At 43.9% G+C, this 18,271-nt stretch overlaps 1 protein-coding gene across 1 annotated transcript; it reads left to right on the forward strand.

The window, feature by feature from the left end:
* Positions 1-1,785: 1,785 nt before the first annotated feature.
* Positions 1,786-16,546, forward strand: Cdo1 (cysteine dioxygenase type 1). Its single transcript, XM_041659617.1, has 5 exons — positions 1,786-2,163; positions 5,922-5,999; positions 10,071-10,225; positions 14,484-14,653; positions 16,086-16,546. The coding sequence occupies exons 1-5, from the start codon at positions 1,994-1,996 to the stop codon at positions 16,113-16,115; spliced, it is 603 nt and encodes a 200-aa protein (XP_041515551.1). The 5' UTR covers positions 1,786-1,993; the 3' UTR covers positions 16,116-16,546.
* The last annotated feature ends 1,725 nt before the right edge of the window (positions 16,547-18,271 follow it).

Consider the following 18,271-nt stretch of genomic DNA (forward strand, 5'->3'; position numbering starts at 1 on the left):
TAGGAAGAATTCAGCTGCCCTTTACCAACAATAGCATTGTCTTAGCCACTTACCAGCTCTCTCACCACCTTTTCTGTGTACCTCCCAACATGCACAAAGCACGGTGTGCTAGGAATTGTCGGAGATGGGAAGTGTTGACAGTCATGGTGGCCTGTGTCTGTCTGTAGTTACATCTCATGGGAAGCTGATGATTTAAGCCAACTGAGTCCCCGGTCAGCCTAGGCAACAATAGACCTAATCTCAAAAGAGTCCTGCACATCCTAGTTCTTCCTCTCTGATTCTTGTCAAAGAACCGGGCAGTGGTGGTGTACGCCTTTGGTCCCAGCATTTGGGAGGTAGAGGCAGGAGGATATCTGAGTTTGAGGCTAGCCTGGTCTACAGAGGAAATCCAGGTCAGGCTCCAAAGCTACAGATAAACCCAAGTAAAGGCGGGGAGGGAGTTGTACTTTTCCTATAAAATCGGGGTGGGGATGGGGGTATGGACAGACAATAAAGTCATGAATGAATGGAAGAGAGAATGAGGGAACTCAGAACAATGGAAAGTAAAATAAGTTTTGAGTAAGCTATAAAGTTTCATGTAAACTCGATCCCAGATGCCTTAGAAAAGCTTTCAGAGAACCCCACAAAGCTGTTTTGTGTGTTTTGTTTTTTTCTGCTTTTTGTTATTTGTTTTGTTGCTTGCTTGTCCACAAACAGCAATTGGGCTTCAGCCAACCAAGTGCTAGGATTACAGTTGAGACATGTGTGCTGTGATAGCATTAGACAGGAGTGTTCCAAACCATGCAGCTCAAGTAAATATTAACGTGTGGACAGTGACGGGGTGGGGGTACAGAAGTCTATACCTTTAATAATCCAAATCATCATTTATAATGGGAAGAATGAATATATACTTTGAGGTGTGTCTGTTCCTTTTTCAGCCACATGTAACCCCTGCTGTTCCCAGAGCATGCTAAGTGCAAGGGGGTAGAACTCTTTGTGTGTATGTGCCTAGAATTTAAGGATTCAAGTCATCCAATTGCAGTCTTTTAAATGACTGTACACTGACGAACATCACCACCACCAGCCCCAGAAAAAGGCCCAGTCCACCATCTCTTAAGTCTCCCAAGTGCTGGGATTAAAGGCCTGTGCCATCACCGCCAGCTCTTTGCACTGGATATATTTTACCAAGCGATGTATAAGATTAAAGCCGCTGGTCTTACTAAAAGCTCAAGTCAAATATTAATCCACAGTACACTACTGTACATTTGAATTTAAAAAGAGAAAAACACGAGCACTCTGGAGGCAGAAGCAGGCCGGACCTCTGAGATGAAGGGCTACAGCCAGCCAGCGCTATAAAATGACTCTCAAAGCAAAGATTAATTATCACCTAGCCCGGGGCTTGTATGTGGACCGTTTATAGTCACCTAACAGTTACTGTGGCCAGGGAATGGATTCATCGTTCATCTTCCCGACCACCTTAGCTGCATTTGGAAGATGGGTTCCATTTCCTCAGTATCCACCCCTCCGAGACCTAAAACCCACAGGCATTCATTGTAAACCAAGCCCTGGAAAGGGATGGGATGGGCGGCCAAAATCCGCTGCTAAGGCGGGGAAGAAATTGCTCATATAGAGCAAGGGCCACAGTGGGGCTTCTGAGAGCTGGCGCGCACAGGCAGCAGGGTCCTGTGCCAGAGCCTTCCCGCTGGCGCTCTCCAGCTCCAGCCCCTTTCTCAGGTCTCTCCGCCTCACTCCTCCCCCTGAAGGCGGTTGATACGTTCTGCAGGACTCGAAGAGCTTAAAAAGGGCCCGGGAGGGCGGATTCCGCAGCTTTGGTCTCGACCGGTGCGGTGCACTAGGCTGGTCTCCGGTGACTCCTAGACCTGAGTCTCAACACCCTTGCGAGCCTTTAGTGCGGTGGGTCCCGGGCGTCCCGGGTCCTGGGTGTGTCGGGTGTCCAGCCTGCAGCCGGGGTCCTCCGCAGCCGGCCTGGAGGGGGGTGCCGCAGCCCTACGGGATGGAAGGGACGAAGCTGCTGAAGCCCCGGACCCTGGCCGACCTCATCCGCATCCTGCATGAGCTCTTCGCGGGCGACGAGGTCAACGTAGAGGAGGTACAGGCTGTGCTGGAGGCCTACGAGAGCAATCCCGCCGAGTGGGCTTTGTACGCCAAATTCGACCAGTACAGGTGAGCGTGCCCGGCCTTCTGCAAAGCTAGGTCCCCGCAGTCGGAAGGGAGGTCCCCGCACCACTCTCAGGTTTTCCGCTGTCTCCCGCAAAACCCCGCCACCCCCAGTCCTAGCCTCCAACACAGCAACACCACGCCCCACCTCCGCAGCCGTCTCTGGCACAGCACCAAGAGACCCCTCCCGCCACCTGGCACGCTCGAGCTCCAGCCGGGCAGCCGCCTGGGACTGACGGCAGATGGTCGGAGAACGCTCCCGGAGATCACCCTGGGTGCTGGTGGGACCCAACACAACCCCAAGTCAGTCCTTTGTCCCCGATCCTGGAACAGCGCAAGGGTTTTGCGAACTGTTCCTATCCAATGTTAGTTCTTCCACCCCACTTTCACCACCCCGACTAAGGATTGGCTCGCACACTTGTCAGATTTTGTAAATTGGGCACTCCGCGGCTTTTGCAGCCCCCCAAGCCTTTGGCCTTCTCTCTCCCTTGTTTCCCAGAACCTAGAAGGTAAAACTAAATAAAGACCGCTACTTTCCGGACCTGCTTGAGTCTGGTAGCCTGAGACCTTTGGAAGCTTTGACTTAAGGATTAAGTCTGATGGTCAGCCCTCAGGAGCCAGAGCTCTTAAGTTTTCTGTGTGGAAGAAAGAGCAAGCCTCAGTGCTTGCGCTTGATAGACTGGCTGGAGGAAAGGGTGGCAAGAACGGGGCTTCTCCTCGGAAGTTCTCTCCTTAACATGTAACAAAGTTCTGTCAGCAAGGGCTGTTTCGACAATATTTTTAAACTTAAAGTAGTAAAAACTTAGGACAAGAAGGGTGGCATTTTGTGTTTGGGAAGTGGTCTGAAGCGTTTCCTTTGATTCTGGTCACTCAGGTCTGGGCTGGGTCCCGCAAGGGTACACCTGAGATGTCTATTTAAATGCTGGCAGGTAATTGCCCGTTTGTGGACCAAGAGCTCCTCCAGTCAGGTCACACGGTGTGAGATGAAACTGTTCTTATCTCAGTTTTACAAGCAAAGAGCAGCGGAAAAGGAGTTGGGTATCCTACACAAGGTCGTTTCCCCGTCATTGTTTAGGAGCCTACAACTAACAAGGCCGCCTGCAGCGCCTTTGGCCTGAAAAACTTTATAGCTCCATATATGCAGGTGTTTAAAATAAAAATCAAATATTTACTGAAAATCATCCACAGTTTTTTTTTAATTTGGCATACATATAATTCTATCATTTATTAAAGATTAAAGCAAATATGTATGTTAATGAGAAGGAGTGCTTGTTTATTTTTACATGAATCTTGGTCCAATATTTGTTGTTTTGATTTTGCATTTGAATGAAATATTATTAAGCATGAAAAAGAACTGAGGCTGGGCATGCTGCTTGCCCTTGGGAGGTGGAGGCAGGTAAACCTCAGCTGCCCTGTGTGTTCACAGCCTGGGCTACATGAAAACTCCACAAAAATGCCATATCCTTCACACATGCATGCCTGAACACACACATGACACACACAATAATAATACATTTTAAAAAACTGGTTGCTATGGTGTCATGCGATGACGGGGCAAGTGCTGCCAGTTACCAGTTTATTACACATGACATTTTATTTGGTATTAATTTGGGGCTGTACCTTCAGAAATCTTACACTGTTCCGATCTTCTATGCGCCCACATTCCGCTGTGCAATGCACAATTTAAGAAGCTGGACTGTAAACCCCCAGGCAACTTCCTCTAGACCTGTGACAAATTCTTCTGTTACTGTAACATATCTGGAGACATAGCATTGTCCAAGTGAAATTAGTCAGGTTTGTGGCAACAGCGCCTGCTCTCCAGAACAATGGCATTGCCAGGGATCTCTCCCTACACCCAAGCACAGCTCCGTAAGATAGAGGTGAAGTCCTGGGTGGGATATGGGTGGACTATAGGGAGAACAAGAGACAGAGAGTTCTATTGTATTGTCCTTGGTGCCCAGAAGGATTCCAATCTGATCTGGGGGTGGGAGCAAGGCTGTGTGTGTTCCTTTCAGTATATCCAGACGGTGGGTTCTTTGGAGAAGTGGGGTGTTAATACAGGAACTCTGTTTACTGTGGCTTAAAGGCTGTGTGTACAGCCCCTTCCTGGGTCATAAGGTATAAGGGAGACTAACAGCTAAAAAGAAAATAATGGTACCTGGCAACTCTCCAGAGACCCATGGCCTGCACGCACCGGGCCCTGAGCCTGGGGGACAGAAGGAAGGACAGGACAAGAGGAAAGCTGCAGTGCATGGGGAGCTTGGGTTAACAGATGACGGAGTGAGCAAACAGTACCCAAGCAAATGTGTACAATGCTTCCTTGCCCATAGAGACAGCAGTCTAAAACGGGTGTCACAAACATCAGACACTGCTGGCCAAATGCTGACAACAGGATCACTGGACCAAATTACAACTTAAAGAGTTCAAGTGTCCATAGGATAGTTGTTTTGGTTTTGATGGGTTTTTTTTTTCTTGCCAGTTATAATAGTAAAAGGTTTGGCAGTATTCTGACCTAATGTAGCCTTTGTTCTGGTATTTACTTCAAGCTACGGCTTATTTGTGCTTTTGAATGTGTTTGTATCAGGGCTTTAGCAGTAAAACTGGGCAGAGTTCTAGAACAGTCCTTTAATGAAACTTTAGTCCTCAAAAGCTACCAAGGGAAAAAAAAATCCCAAAACAATAGCAACATTCTTTTCTGGGTAGTAATGAACTCTCCAGATACCTTCCATGAAAACACTACTTTTTACTAGTTTGAGACTGATAAGCATGGAGAAACATGAAACTTTTTTCCCCCTGTTATCATTTCATGCTGGTAGTAAAGACTGAATAGCTACCTCAGGAAAGTCAGCAAATCAAAATACAGAAATGTTTCGTCATTCTTTCTAGACCAGAAAAAAATAAAAGTACACAATGCAGAAAAGTCAAAGCTCAGCTGTAAAAACAGTTTTTATTTGTTCTGGGCTCTGAATTCGAAAACCGTGTTCAAGTTTTATTGAGGTGGAAGCTGGGGGCTAGGATTCATGCTCCTGTGCACAGTGGGTTAGGGGGTCCACTTTGAAAAGCCCCAGAGCAGCTAGGCTTTTGGAATCTGCCATTCCTGGGAAATGTATCTGGAGGCTAAGTACTGCTTTCTTTGAATAATGCCTCCCTTGTTTTCAAAAACAGAAAGTGCATATTGAAGTGGCTCACAATTTGACTGGGCTGAAGGAAGCAAGCAGTGCTTGTTATTTTCAGATGGCTTTGTGAACAAAACTGAACTATGGATTTAACTCAGGAATACGCATTAGCATTGAATGGGTGTGAGCTATTGGTAGTGAGAGAAAGGGGTTTGTTCAATTAACTTGTATGGCTCCATGCTCTTTCCTTTCCTTGACAGTTTCTGACAGTTTGTTTGGTTTGGTTTTGGTTTTTCTCCTTGGCTGTTTTTGTTTTGTTTTGATTTTATATTTCCTTTATTCTTGTTTTGTTTTTAAAAGAACAAATCCCAATCCCTACAAATGGCTTCTTCTGAACTTTTACATTTGAATGAAAGATTATGAAACAGAAAAAAAAAAAAAAGGAAGGTTGGGCATAAGTGATGCTTAGAATCCCAGCCCTTGGGCATGGAGATAGGGGAACCAGGAGTTCACAGCCTGGGCTACATGAGACCATTGTTTAAAATGAGAATATTAGTAAATAAAAGTAGATGACACCGCGTTATGCTTCTTTTTTCTAGTACTTATCTCAGCAGGCAGATTCAGACTGGCATATGTCTGTCTTTTCAGGTACACTCGCAATCTTGTGGATCAAGGAAATGGGAAGTTTAACCTGATGATCCTGTGCTGGGGAGAAGGACATGGCAGGTAACACAGCCGCTCGCTCACTCAGTCCCGGCTTTCCCTGTGAAAACGCCTCCCTCCGGCATCCTTCCAGCCTCCGGGGTTCTTTCTTACTCTTCTTTGATAAATCTATGGTTTGGCTGGCCATGGTGGCACACACCTTTAAACCCAACATAAGAGCCAGCAGATGGATCTCTGGGTTGGAGAAAGTTACAAAACGCCATATGTCCCTACTGTGAAGTAACATTTCGGTGTGTACACTATACTAATGTGACTATGTGTCTATGATACTTTGTTAATGAAGTTGAGGTTAGATACACATTGTTTTCTGTTTTGCACATTTTGTCAACTTCTTGAAGACCAGGCTGCCCTCAAACTCACAGAAATCCACCTGCCTCTGCCTCCCTGAGTGTTGGGATTAAAGGCGTGTGCTACCACCGCCCAGCTGTTAACTGCTTTTATAATGTGTTTTAAAATAGGTATTTAATAATCTCAAGGTTCAACTAGTATTAGGTTTTGATATACACAGTGAGTTCTAGGACAGGCAGGGGTACATAGTAAGACTCATAGTAAGTCTCAAAATATTCAAAAGTAAACCTGTATTCTACAATGCCAGGACTCAAATGTATGTCTCATGCATACTAAGCAAGCACTCTACCATCTAACACTGAACTAACACCCCAGCCCCATTCACGGTATTTCTTTTTTTTTTTTTTTTTTTTTGGGCTTTGAAAGCTTTTTTTTTTTTTTTTTTTTTTTTTTTTATTTTTATTTTAATTTATTTATTTATTAAGAATTTCTGCCTCGTCCCCACAACCGCTTCCCGTTTCCCTCCCCCTCCCCCGATCAAGTCCCCCCCCCCCTCATCTGCTCGAAGAGCAATCAGGGTTCCCTGACCTGTGGGAAGCCCAAGGACTGCCCACCTCTATCCAGGTCTCCTAAGGTGAGCATTCAAACTGCCTAGGCTCCCACAAAGCCAGTACGTGCAGTAGGATCAAAAACCCACTGCAATTGTTCTTGAGTTCTCAGTATTCCTCATTGTCCGCTATGTTCAGCTAGTCTGGATTTATCCCATGCTTTTTCAGACCTAGGCCAGCTGGCCTTGGTGAGATCCCAATAGAACATCCCCATTGTCTTAGTGTGTGGGTGCACCCCTCGTGGTCCTGAGTTCCTTGCTCGTGCTCCGTCTCCTTCTGCTCCTGATTTGGACCTTGAGATTTCTGTCCGGTGCTCCCGTGTGGGTCTCTGTCTCTGTCTCCTTTCATCGCCTGATGAAGGTTAATATTCCTGAGGATGCCTATGTGTTTGTCTTTGGATTCACCTTATTTAGCTTCTCTAGGAACATGAATTATAGGCTCAATGTCCTTTATTTATGGCTAGAAACCAAATATGAGTGAGTACATCCCATGTTCCTCTTTTTGGGTCTGGCTTACCTCACTCAGGATAGCACCAACCCTGCAACTGACAAAGGTTTGATCTCCAAAATATATAGAGAACTCAAGAAACTAGACCGTAAAAGGCTAATCAACCCAATTATAAAATGGGGCACTGATCTGAACAGAGAATTCTCAACAGAAGAACTTCAAATGGCCAAAAGACACTTAAGGTCATGCTCAACTTCCTTAGCGATCAGGGAAATGCAAATCAAGACAACTTTAAGATACCACCTTACACCTGTCAGAATGGCTAAAATCAAAAACACCAATGATAGCCTTTGCTGGAGAGGTTGTGGAGAAAGGGGTACACTCACCCATTGCTGGTGGGAATGCAAACTTGTGCAACCACTCTGGAAAGCAGTGTTTCGGTTTCTCAGGAAATTCGGGATCAACCTACCCCTGGATCCAGCAATACCACTCTTGGGAATATACCCAAGAGAGGCCCTATCATACAACAAAAGTATATGCTCAACTATGTTCATGGCAGCATTGTTTGTAATAGCCAGAACCTGGAAACAACCTAGATGCCCTTCAACGGAAGAATGGATGAAGAAAGTATGGAATATATACATATTAGAGTATTACTCAGCAGTAAAAAACAAGGACTTCTTGAATTTTGCATACAAATGGATGGAAATAGAAAACATTCACGGTATTTCTTACAGTGAACAATGAGAGCTCCAGGCTAGTCACCAACTTCACAAGGACTAGCAATTCACATTTAGAGTTATTTGTTTACATTGTCCACTAATCTCAGCATGGAATTAGCACTGGGGTAGGAGTCAGGCATGTACTACATACATTTAAATCACCCCTCATCTCCTCCCTCAGCAAGCAAGATGGCTCAGTGCATAAATGCGCTCGCCCCCAAACTCGATGATTCTCCCCAATTACTGGAATCCACAGAGAAAGCCAACTCTTACAAGTTGTATATGCACATACACAGAGAGACAGGGGGATAAATAAACAAACCAAAAAAGAATATAAAATAATAAAAATAAAAATAAGACCTCCACCCCAAATGAGTAGTAGTAATTCAGAGGAAGCAAATAGTCACCTTAATTCGACATCTCTGTCTCCTATGGAGTTAAACTGTTTTTGGAACTGTGCTTAACCCTGACCTTTGACCTTTGTGGTATGTGAGATGTGTCAACAACTGTGGGACCAAAGACCAAACTGGTAAGATTTGGAGCTAGAAAAACGTCACAAATTCAGAAAAATTCTGTCCACCTCTAGTTAATCGTTCAACTTCTTTACCAGGAAAGCAACTTAAACTGACACCAATACTTTTCAAATCTGTTTCCTTGTCTTTAGTTTGCACATTGGTCAGCTTTGTTGCCAACTGAATAATAACTGTATTTTTACACAGATCTCTCGGGTTCTGTCAAAACAATAGCTAGACCCGTTTTGGTGAGAGAAAAGAAATGCAGAATTACGAGGTTAGGTCCGTAGGGAACATTTGTTGATGAAATGGGGTAGGGGTCATTCTCAGTGCTTTTTAAAAACAGATCAGCAGGGATAGGGCTAGTTTGTGGGCACAAGGAACAGTTCTTTTTATGACACATTAAACATTACCAGAATTCAACGGGATGCAAATGCTAAAAATTATATACATTTACAGATTTTATTCAACCTTGTCCCTGTTATGACCTCATATGCCTAAATTGTTGGCTCTAAGATCACATGAATAAATTCCTTTTCACTTAATATGCAGTTTGCTTTCTCCCACCACTATTGGAAGATCATCCCTGGTAGGCTACTCCAAGCCTGTAAGATGTTAACGCTGTGTATACATTACATCATCATTTCAGGATAGTGAGTATGTTATGCTCACGTACACATTCTCCCACCCACACAAAGAAGAAAAGAGGAAAAGCCTATGGGGAAAAACAGTGATCCCAATATGGTACAATTATTACAAATGACTATCCTCATCCTTTTAAAAATTTCTTTAATGAACCCTTCCTCCTGTGTGCCCATGCATGGGTGCATGCATGCATGTGTGCATGCGTGCATGTGTGGGGGATGCCAGAGATAAAATTCAGAACCTCACATACATGTGAGCCCTCCTCCACTTCTAATATTCTTTCATTATCAGTTATAGCACAGTTTATATGTCTTATTAAATGCTGCGTTTTCCTGGGCGTTGTGCCGCACCTGGAACCCCAGCAAGCCTGTAATCCTCCCTTCTAAGGCAGGAAGAGCATGAGTTCTAGCCCAGCCTTAGCTGTGTAATGATACCTGTCTCAAAGACAAGGATCAGCAAAACAAAAAGACAAAAACAAACAAACCAAACAACTGTATGGGAGGGGAGGAAAGGTTTCTGGGTTTGTGTTTTGTTACCAGATTATAGTTATAACATTTTTAAAAATGTAAGCCAGGCCTGGAGGGATGGCTCAGCCGTTAAAGGCTAGGCTCACAACCAAAAATATAAAAATGTAAGCCAATCCTTAGTGAGAGTTTACATCTAAACTGTTAACTACGTGCCTTGCTGTGGATGCTGTGTTGTTATTGTGCCCGGAACCATCGTGCTGAAGTGTAAAACACAGCAACTGAAATGAATCTGGTTGAGAGCTTCCCAAGAGTGTATCAGTTTCCACTCAGTCAGTGGAGTGCTGGACCAACTACTGAATTCATTTGTCATTTTGTGCTCATATAGCAGTATCCATGACCACACGGACTCCCACTGCTTTTTGAAGATGCTGCAAGGAAACCTAAAGGAGACATTGTTTGCCTGGCCTGACAAGAAATCAAATGAGATGATCAAGAAGTCAGAAAGGACCTTGAGGGAAAACCAGTGTGCCTACATTAATGGTAACATCCTATTCTTTGTCTAGGAGAACACAGGAACAGCTGAACTCTTATCTATGCGTGTTGATGGGAAATAGTTACAATCTGGCCTGAACACAATGTGTTTCTAAGGCTTTAAAGCAGGGTTGGAATTATTCACTCAAAACATATGCATGAAGATTGTCATTCATTGGAAAGTTGTTTACCCCGTCGAAACTTAGAACAAAGAGAACGGGATATGAATTTATACAAAAGAGTCGTGTCTACTTGCAAAATGTATAGTGTGTGTGTATCAGAAAATGCAAGGACGTGTTCTGGAAGAGATTAAGAACATTAGCCAGTGCCTATTTTTGTAAACCGCATGCAGCATACCTAAAAGACTTTTCTCAAGGGAAATTTTGTAATGTATATTGTTGGGCAATGACTTAGAGATATCGTACCAAGAATTTGTTCTTTCCCCCAATGTCTTCTGGAACAGCCAAATGCTCCCCAGGAGAGGCAGTGAATTTATTTATGTTTCTGAAAAGGACCATAACGTTCCCAAAGTTCATTAAAACATATGAGAGTCATAATGTTTTCATGTATAGATGAGATTGCCAGTACATATGAAGATTAAATAACTTGTCTGGAGTCACTCCGGTTTTAAATATTTAGCCAGTATTTGAATGCATGCAGTTCAAGTCCAAACATATGCTTTTAATCAGGAAGCTGGCCTGCTTATATAAAATAAAATATTATAGCTTTCCCTGGCAAACACAGCATTTCCTTCATATATCTTAAAGTCTAGTATTGACCTTGCTACTTGGCTTAAATTTATTAGATTATTAGTTTAGGAATGCAGATCACTTACAGAGATCAGATTGTATGGGAAATGTTTTCTCTTGTATTCACTTCACACGAGTCTGTCGGGTTCCCCTGTAGACATTTTCATTTTTCTCAAATGTTTGAGGGTTGCTATATAGAAGGCGCACACCGGCTTTATAAGAACAGGCTTGTCACTTATACCTTAGCACAGTAAAGCTAAACGTCTTTTAGGGTAATCACTTTCAGCTGGACCCAGAGTCTCTAAGAACATACATTCCATTTGGAAAAGAGCTCTGTCAGGGGTCTCCAGTGCAGAAGCCTGTAGCAGCCAAACATATGGGTGAAGGAGGGAGCTGCAGACGAGGGGTAAAAGATTTTGGCGAGGACCTAATGAACTCTGAAAGGACAGCAGTGGTCCCCACCCCCGGAGGAGAGTGAGTCCTGGTTCTTTTTCCATAGAAGTGTTAAATTCTGGTTGTTAATGTTAATTTTTGCCAATCAGCGAAAGGTGGGATGTACTCACTGACTATTTTTGTAGACTAATTAGTGAAAAACATTAAACGCTTTCCAACCTCTGATGTTTACAGATTAGGGGCAGACATGGGTATGATCTGGGGAAGGTTCCCTGTCCAGGGAAAGGTACAGCTCTTGCGGAGAGTAGAAACTTGAGGAATGGGGGCAAACGGAAAGGAAGAAGGAAGATAAGGTTGGGCAGGATGTATTAGGAGACTGTAAACAAGATCAAGACACAAGGCTCTGCAAGCAGCAGAGAGACGAGCTCTCGCCCATCAGCAGAGCTGTAGCTGGGAATGTCTTTACACATCCAGGAGTAACAGACAACATAGGCGAAAGTGAGCAGAGAACTGGGACAGACGCTCAGGAGCCTGTTTCAAGTGGGAGAGGTCCAGAGAACGTTGACAGAAACACCAAGAAAAGTCCAGCGTGACTGTAACAGAGGGAGTACAGACACATAGGGGAGAAAGAGGCAAAGATTCAAATGCTGAGACTGTGAACCGTGAGGCTCACATAGGAACCTTGGGCTCTTCTAAAGGACAGGTGATTTGATCTGAGGGCCTTCGATTGTCCATCATGAGCCAGCTGGTGTGGACACCTGCAATTAGAAAAGCAAAATATTATTCGTATACAGCATTCAGTGTTAACTGTTAATGCTCATTCCAGATTGTGCATAAGCAGGCACTAGATCGTCTTGGTTTTCCTACTGCACAGTGTTCATGTACCATGTAACTCTAGCACTCAAGAGGCTGAGGCAGGAGGATTTGTTTTCTGCAAGTTTGAAACAAGCCTGGGTTCAATGTTAACCTCGGAGACACAGAGAAATTCTGAAGGTTGGGCCAGGCATGGTGGCACAGCACTAAAAAGCAGAGGTAGAGGATCTCTGTTACTTTGAGGCCACCCTGGTCTACATAGTGAGTTCCAAGACAGCCAGAGTTACATAGTGAGACCCTGTCTTGAAAAAGCAATGAGTGGGGGGGGGGGGGGGAGAGCACACTGGATTTTTAAATCTTCCTGGACATAATTGCCCTGTCTAGACTGGTTATTTCTAAGCCAGGGTTCACAGTCAGCCTTCCCTTTGCTTTTTTCTGCATTTGAGCTTATTTCCCGAGTTCATGTTGCCTTTGTTCTTGATCCTCGTTTGAGTAAGCGTCTCTTCCAGTGTCTCTCTAGGGAAGGCATCATGGATGCTAGATTTTTGAGACTTCCTAATATCCAAAACACAAAACCCCATATTCGAATCTTATAACTTGATGGATAAACTAGCTGAATTTGGGTTGTGACCTCAGAAGCTTATGTCTCTGTCTTTAGTGTATCCTGTCCCTGACCCTGTTGAAAGGGGACAAGTGGTCATTCTGACTCTTAACTCCTTCTCTGAAGACTCTTCTGGAAATGTTTGGGATCTTCTCATGTGGCACCTTCATCTGTCCCTTGCTGTCCCACAGCGATAAGGTCACCTAAGGACTCATCGTTCTGCCAGGTGCTTGGTTTCTCTCAGTTTGACCACATGAGCCTCAATCCAAGAAATATCCTCAAGCTGTCCCTATGAGCTGTGTTTCTGAAAGGCCTCTTGTTTGGATATTGAGCTCCCTGAACTTGTCCTTTGATCTTTGTCCCCTTTATTATTTTCATCTTTGTCCTTTGATTTTTTTTTAATCGACCTCAACTTTTTCTACCAGCCCTTCTGTTCAGGTTTTATTTTATTTGGCAATTCTCCTGCCTCTGCCTCTTCAGCATGTCCTACAGACATGCATCACCACATCCAGCTGTCTTTTTATTTGAGAAGCCTTTTTGAGGCTGGGGTTGTAGTTCAGCTGGTAGAGTGTTTGCCCAGCATGTCTGCACAAAGTCCTCGGTTCAACCCTACCCCCAAATAAAGCAGCCCCAGACTTGGGGTGGGGCTGAGGAAAGGAAGATCAGAAGGTCAAGGTGACCATGAGCTGCGTGAAACCATCTCTCAAGAAATAAATAAGCAAAAACAAAAAATCTTTTGATTCCTGCCCCCCGCCCGGTGTTTTGTCTCAGTTAGAATGCTAATAATAGACTTCCCCAGGTCTTCTCAATGTCCTGTTTCAACTTGCTTTTCCAGGCTGCTCAAGCCCCCCTCTGTCTTCTGTACTAGAGGCTAATTCAGTTGTGTGCTCATGTGTAAAATCCAGGGACAAAGAAGTTCACTGGTGTCTCTGTGCACAGGACAGGGCTTGTTGACTGGATCGCTCTCTGAGGGTCAGGCAGAGCCCTTTAGCAGAGGAACTGCTGGTGGCAGGATGGGGAGGGCTTTTCTGTGGAGCTGGTGAGACTCCTTACGGAGGTGCCCGCATCTCTGCCTGGAGAAAGAAGTCCTGGATGATGCTGGCTGGTGAAGGAAGCAAGACCCTTGCCATTCACATGTGCCTTGTTGCTTCATTCACTCGTTTGTAACCTGGTATCCACCAGTCCCGAGTTCAGCCACGGTACTTTTTCTAGATAGCCAATCTCTGTCTTCTACAGGGGTTGGGAGTGTGGGGGGGGGGGGGGCGGGGGGGATGGTGAAAGGATTTGAGACCCTACTTCCTAAACAACCTTTCAACCTGTAAGTGTGTTAGCCCTGTCTTCACTTGTTTCCAGAAAGTGCCTGGGGCTGCCAATTCCTGATCTGTTTGAGAGTTTCAAATTATAGTTTCTTTCTTGGTTTTCCCCCTGAATGGTTTAGAGTTTTGTTTTCTTTTCCCTAATGAAACTATCTTTTAAGCTTTCAGGTTCTTACAAATTTGTATCTAGTTTTAGTCTTTCACTGTAATGTGAGATGGTTTGCAGGGAGAATGCCTGCATGGCGCTTTCTATCCATAACAAGGAAATTAAATCTACTGTACATTCATGCCATACTCATCGATATCAGTTAAAGATTGTGGGTGGTTAGGAAACTCTTTGCCTTCAGCCGCCGTCTCCATCTCTCCGCTGTTTCCTGCCCCCTTTGTCTGCACAGATTCCATTGGATTACATCGGGTGGAGAACGTCAGCCACACGGAGCCTGCCGTGAGCCTTCACCTGTACAGCCCACCTTTCGATTCGTGCCACGCCTTTGATCAAAGGACCGGCCATAAAAACAAAGTCACCATGACTTTCCACAGCAAATTCGGAATCAGGACTCCATTTGTAAGTAGTTTCCTGGGTTTGAATGACTTAGGAGGGACTACGGAGAGGGCTCCTGCAGGGGACCCAGATTCAGTTCTCAGAAGCCCCAACTGATTCTAGGACTTACATGAATTAGGAGATCTGATGCCAGTGTCCTCTTAGGATCTCTATGGGCAGCCATGCGCATTGTACACACACACACACACACACACACACACACACACACACACACACACACGTAGGCAAAACACTCATGCGCATAAACCTTTAAAAATGCATAACTTAGAGACTGCCAATAGTGTGTTGTAGGCTTTTATTGCCGTAGGTTTATTTAATGTGCTGGAGAGATGGTTCTAGAGCTCATGGTTCTTACAAAGAACCATGGTTCCCAGGACTCATACCCAGCAGCTCACAACGGCCTTCAGCTCTAGCTCCAGGGAGATCCCATGCCCTGGTCAGCCTGGGCCCCTGTACTCACATGCACATACCTACACACATGTACAGATTATTTTAAAAATCATAAGCATTATTTAAGTATCACAAATCTAAGATATTCTTGAATGAAATCTCAGGGTAAAAATCCAGTCTATCCTTATTTCTTAAGCATTGGAGATACTTTATTATTTTAAATTAAATTAAATGCAAGGACTTGTTTTTGGGAAACTTCAAGATGTGTATTCACTCCTAAAGGAAATGTTTTCTCCACTTGGGAAATAAGACTGAAGACTTTATCTGGCCTGTTTCTCACTACTCTGACTTAATGTTTATAGGTCTAATTCACTGGGACAACAATACATTGCATTTGCTGAGACTGTTCTGAAGCCTGTGTTTTGACTGTCACGTGTGCTAGCTAACTCACTGAGATGTGATTTTTTTTGGGGGGGGGGCACAAAAATACTGTACTCTATGCTAAGACATTCTTCTTCAAGGAAAAGCATTCCCGCCCCCCATAAGGCAACCAGTTTTCTGTCATTGGTGAAATAAATTGGAATGGTCTTCATTTAGTTATTAAGGAAGCATATGGCAACTTGTTAAGCAATAGTACATGGAAACAGGCTACCGTAATCCTCAGGTAACTTATTGCCCTGTTTTGCCTTTGTCTTCCACATCTGAAGCTCCAAAAGATACTCCTTTCACAGGAAGAAAGCCATGAGGCTCCATTGTCATAGCCAGGCTTTCAAGTTCTGCTTGAGAAACAAGACCACTTAGAACAGTGTTTCTCAACCTTCCTAATGCTGTTCCTCAGGTTGTAGTGACCCCAACCATAAAATTATTTTTGTTGCTACTGCATAACTGTGATTTTGCTACTGTTATGAATCATAACGTACATATCGGTGTTTTCTGACAGTGTTTGGGGACTTGCAGCCCCTATGTTGAGAACCACTTACTTAGTACAAGCCTTCATGTCTTGTACAAAATTTCTTACACGTCTTTCTCGTTTCCTTCCTTACAGCCAACTTCAGGCTCAGTGGAGAACAACTAAGGCATACCAAGCCCTGAGAAGTTTTGCTTCTGGCTCCTCAATGTTTACCTTGGGCAGAGAGGCCGCCCAACATTTGCTGCCCAGTAACACAGCTAAAAAAGCCCATGCTCGAATCTATGGCAAAGTGGTCACTAAGGAAGCAAATGGTGTCCTAAGCTATGCAGGAGAAAATCTGTGTTCTTGGTATTTGATGAGAACTTTTTAAATCTGGATTTTATTTTTTCAAGCCTGTTTGACAAATTCCTATGCCGTTGGAGAGTAGGAAAGCATATAGCAGCCTGCTGCTTGGTAGTAGACAGCAGCGGGTGTGGAAATACGCATGTGCCCAGACCTCCTGCATGCAGAAAACCGAAACTGTCTCTAATGTGCCCCCCCCTTTGTACTGCCACCAAATTGCCAAACTACTTTAATAAAACTGGATTTGAGAACAAGTAGACATTGCTTTTTTGATGCATATGCTATAAGTCATCATATAAATGAGTTTCTTAGATTTAGATAAATTACAATGTGAAAAGCACTTTGGTTTGGGAGAGAGAGAGAGGTGTGTGTGTGTGTGTGTGTGTGTGTGTGTGTGTGTGACTCAAGGCTTCTTGCATGTTAGGTATGTACTTCACCACTGAGGTATACCCCCATCCCAAAAGATGTTTCTAGGATAAAGGATTGTGAAGGCCCAGGAGATGCACTCAACAGTAACGTGGGGGTCTTATTTTCACTAACTGACAAGAATACCAACACAGAGGCGTTCTTGCCTGAAAACTGCTGGAGTGTCCTTATTTGCATGAGTTCAAATGTGGTTTTGTATCCAACATTTAAATAGTGGAACATTATAAAAGAAGATAGATTCCTAACATCTTGAACCTTGAAGTTACCTGGCAACATTAGGCGAGGCTGTGTTTTCAGCTAGGCTGCTGTTCCCCCTCCCAGAGAGGAGTTCTCCATCCACCCTACCTAACAGCCTGGTCCCGCAGACAATCAGTCCCAAAGAACCACACAGAGGCTTTTATTAATTATAAACCATTTGGTCTCTTAGCTCAGGCTTATTATTAGCTAGCTCTTACAACTTAAATTAACCCAGGCTTATTATTAACTATCTCTCACAACTTAAATTAACCCATAATTCTTGTCTATGTTTAAGCCACGTGACTTGGCACCTTCTCTCAGTAAGGTGTTCGCATCTTGACTTTTCTGCATCTGGCTGGTGACTGTGTCTGGGCCTTTCCTCTTCCCAGAATTCTCCTAGTCTCCTGCCTGGATACTGACCAATCAGTGTTTTATTAAACCAATATGAGTGACAAATCTTTACAGTGTACAAGGGCATTATCCCACATTGTCTCCAGATGCTGTCTGTCCAGCTCCACAAAGCAGCTCTGCTGAGGATGCTGTTCCTCTTCTTCACTCCTCTATCATGGAGATCTTGCTAATAAGACAGAAGCTCTGTTGGGGGCGGGTGGTGATGTCATTTCCTTTACTACTGTGTACAGAATACAAAGACACATAGTAACTGCCCGTATTTATAGGATGAATAGAGAAAACTCCATCTCCTCACACAGTAATCTGACATCCATGCATCCTAATGGTATATTTTTCTCTGTGACTCACCAAATTAAATGAACAATGTTATTTTCATTAAATATGTCAATTCCAGGAATTTTTTTAAGCCACTGTTTTTTGTTTGTTTTTTTTTTAGGTAAGACCTATGTCCAGTGGAATTATCTTTGGTATGGGTTCATCAGTCACATATTTAAACAAACTGATAGGGCTGGAGAGATGGCTCAGTGGTTAAGAGCATTGCCTGCTCTTCCAAAGGTCCTGAGTTCAATTCCCAGCAACCACATGGTGGCTCACAACCATCTGTAATGAGGTCTGGTGCCCTCTTCTGGCCGGCAGACATACACACAGACAGAATATTGTATGCATAATAAATAAATATTTAAAAAAAAAACAAACTGATACACCTGAAAGGAATTTTGAATATGCTTCAAGGGAAAAGGAAGCATTAGTTATCCCATTCAGCATCTTTTAATGACTTTAAAAATTTTGGACACAAAAGGAAAAGAACACCAGAAAGAAACCACACCCACAGTTTGCACACAGCTCAAAAAAGACTCATGGACCCTCTAAAGGTTTCTGGGGCCCCTAGATAAAGATTTCACTTC

The sequence above is a fragment of the Microtus oregoni genome, unplaced genomic scaffold, assembly GCF_018167655.1.
Source record: "Microtus oregoni isolate MIOR12 unplaced genomic scaffold, Mior012 000011F_ref0000422, whole genome shotgun sequence".
Lineage (NCBI taxonomy): Eukaryota > Metazoa > Chordata > Mammalia > Rodentia > Cricetidae > Microtus > Microtus oregoni.

Bases quoted from the DNA above. Each gene is read 5' to 3' on its own strand.
- Cdo1 (XM_041659617.1), top strand. From the start codon at position 1,994: ATGGAAGGGACGAAGCTGCTGAAGCCCCGGACCCTGGCCGACCTCATC. The intron at 6,000-10,070 runs GTAACACAGCCG...GTGCTCATATAG, and splicing joins TGGGGAGAAGGACATGGCAG to CAGTATCCATGACCACACGG. The intron at 14,654-16,085 runs GTAAGTAGTTTC...CCTTCCTTACAG, and splicing joins TCGGAATCAGGACTCCATTT to CCAACTTCAGGCTCAGTGGA.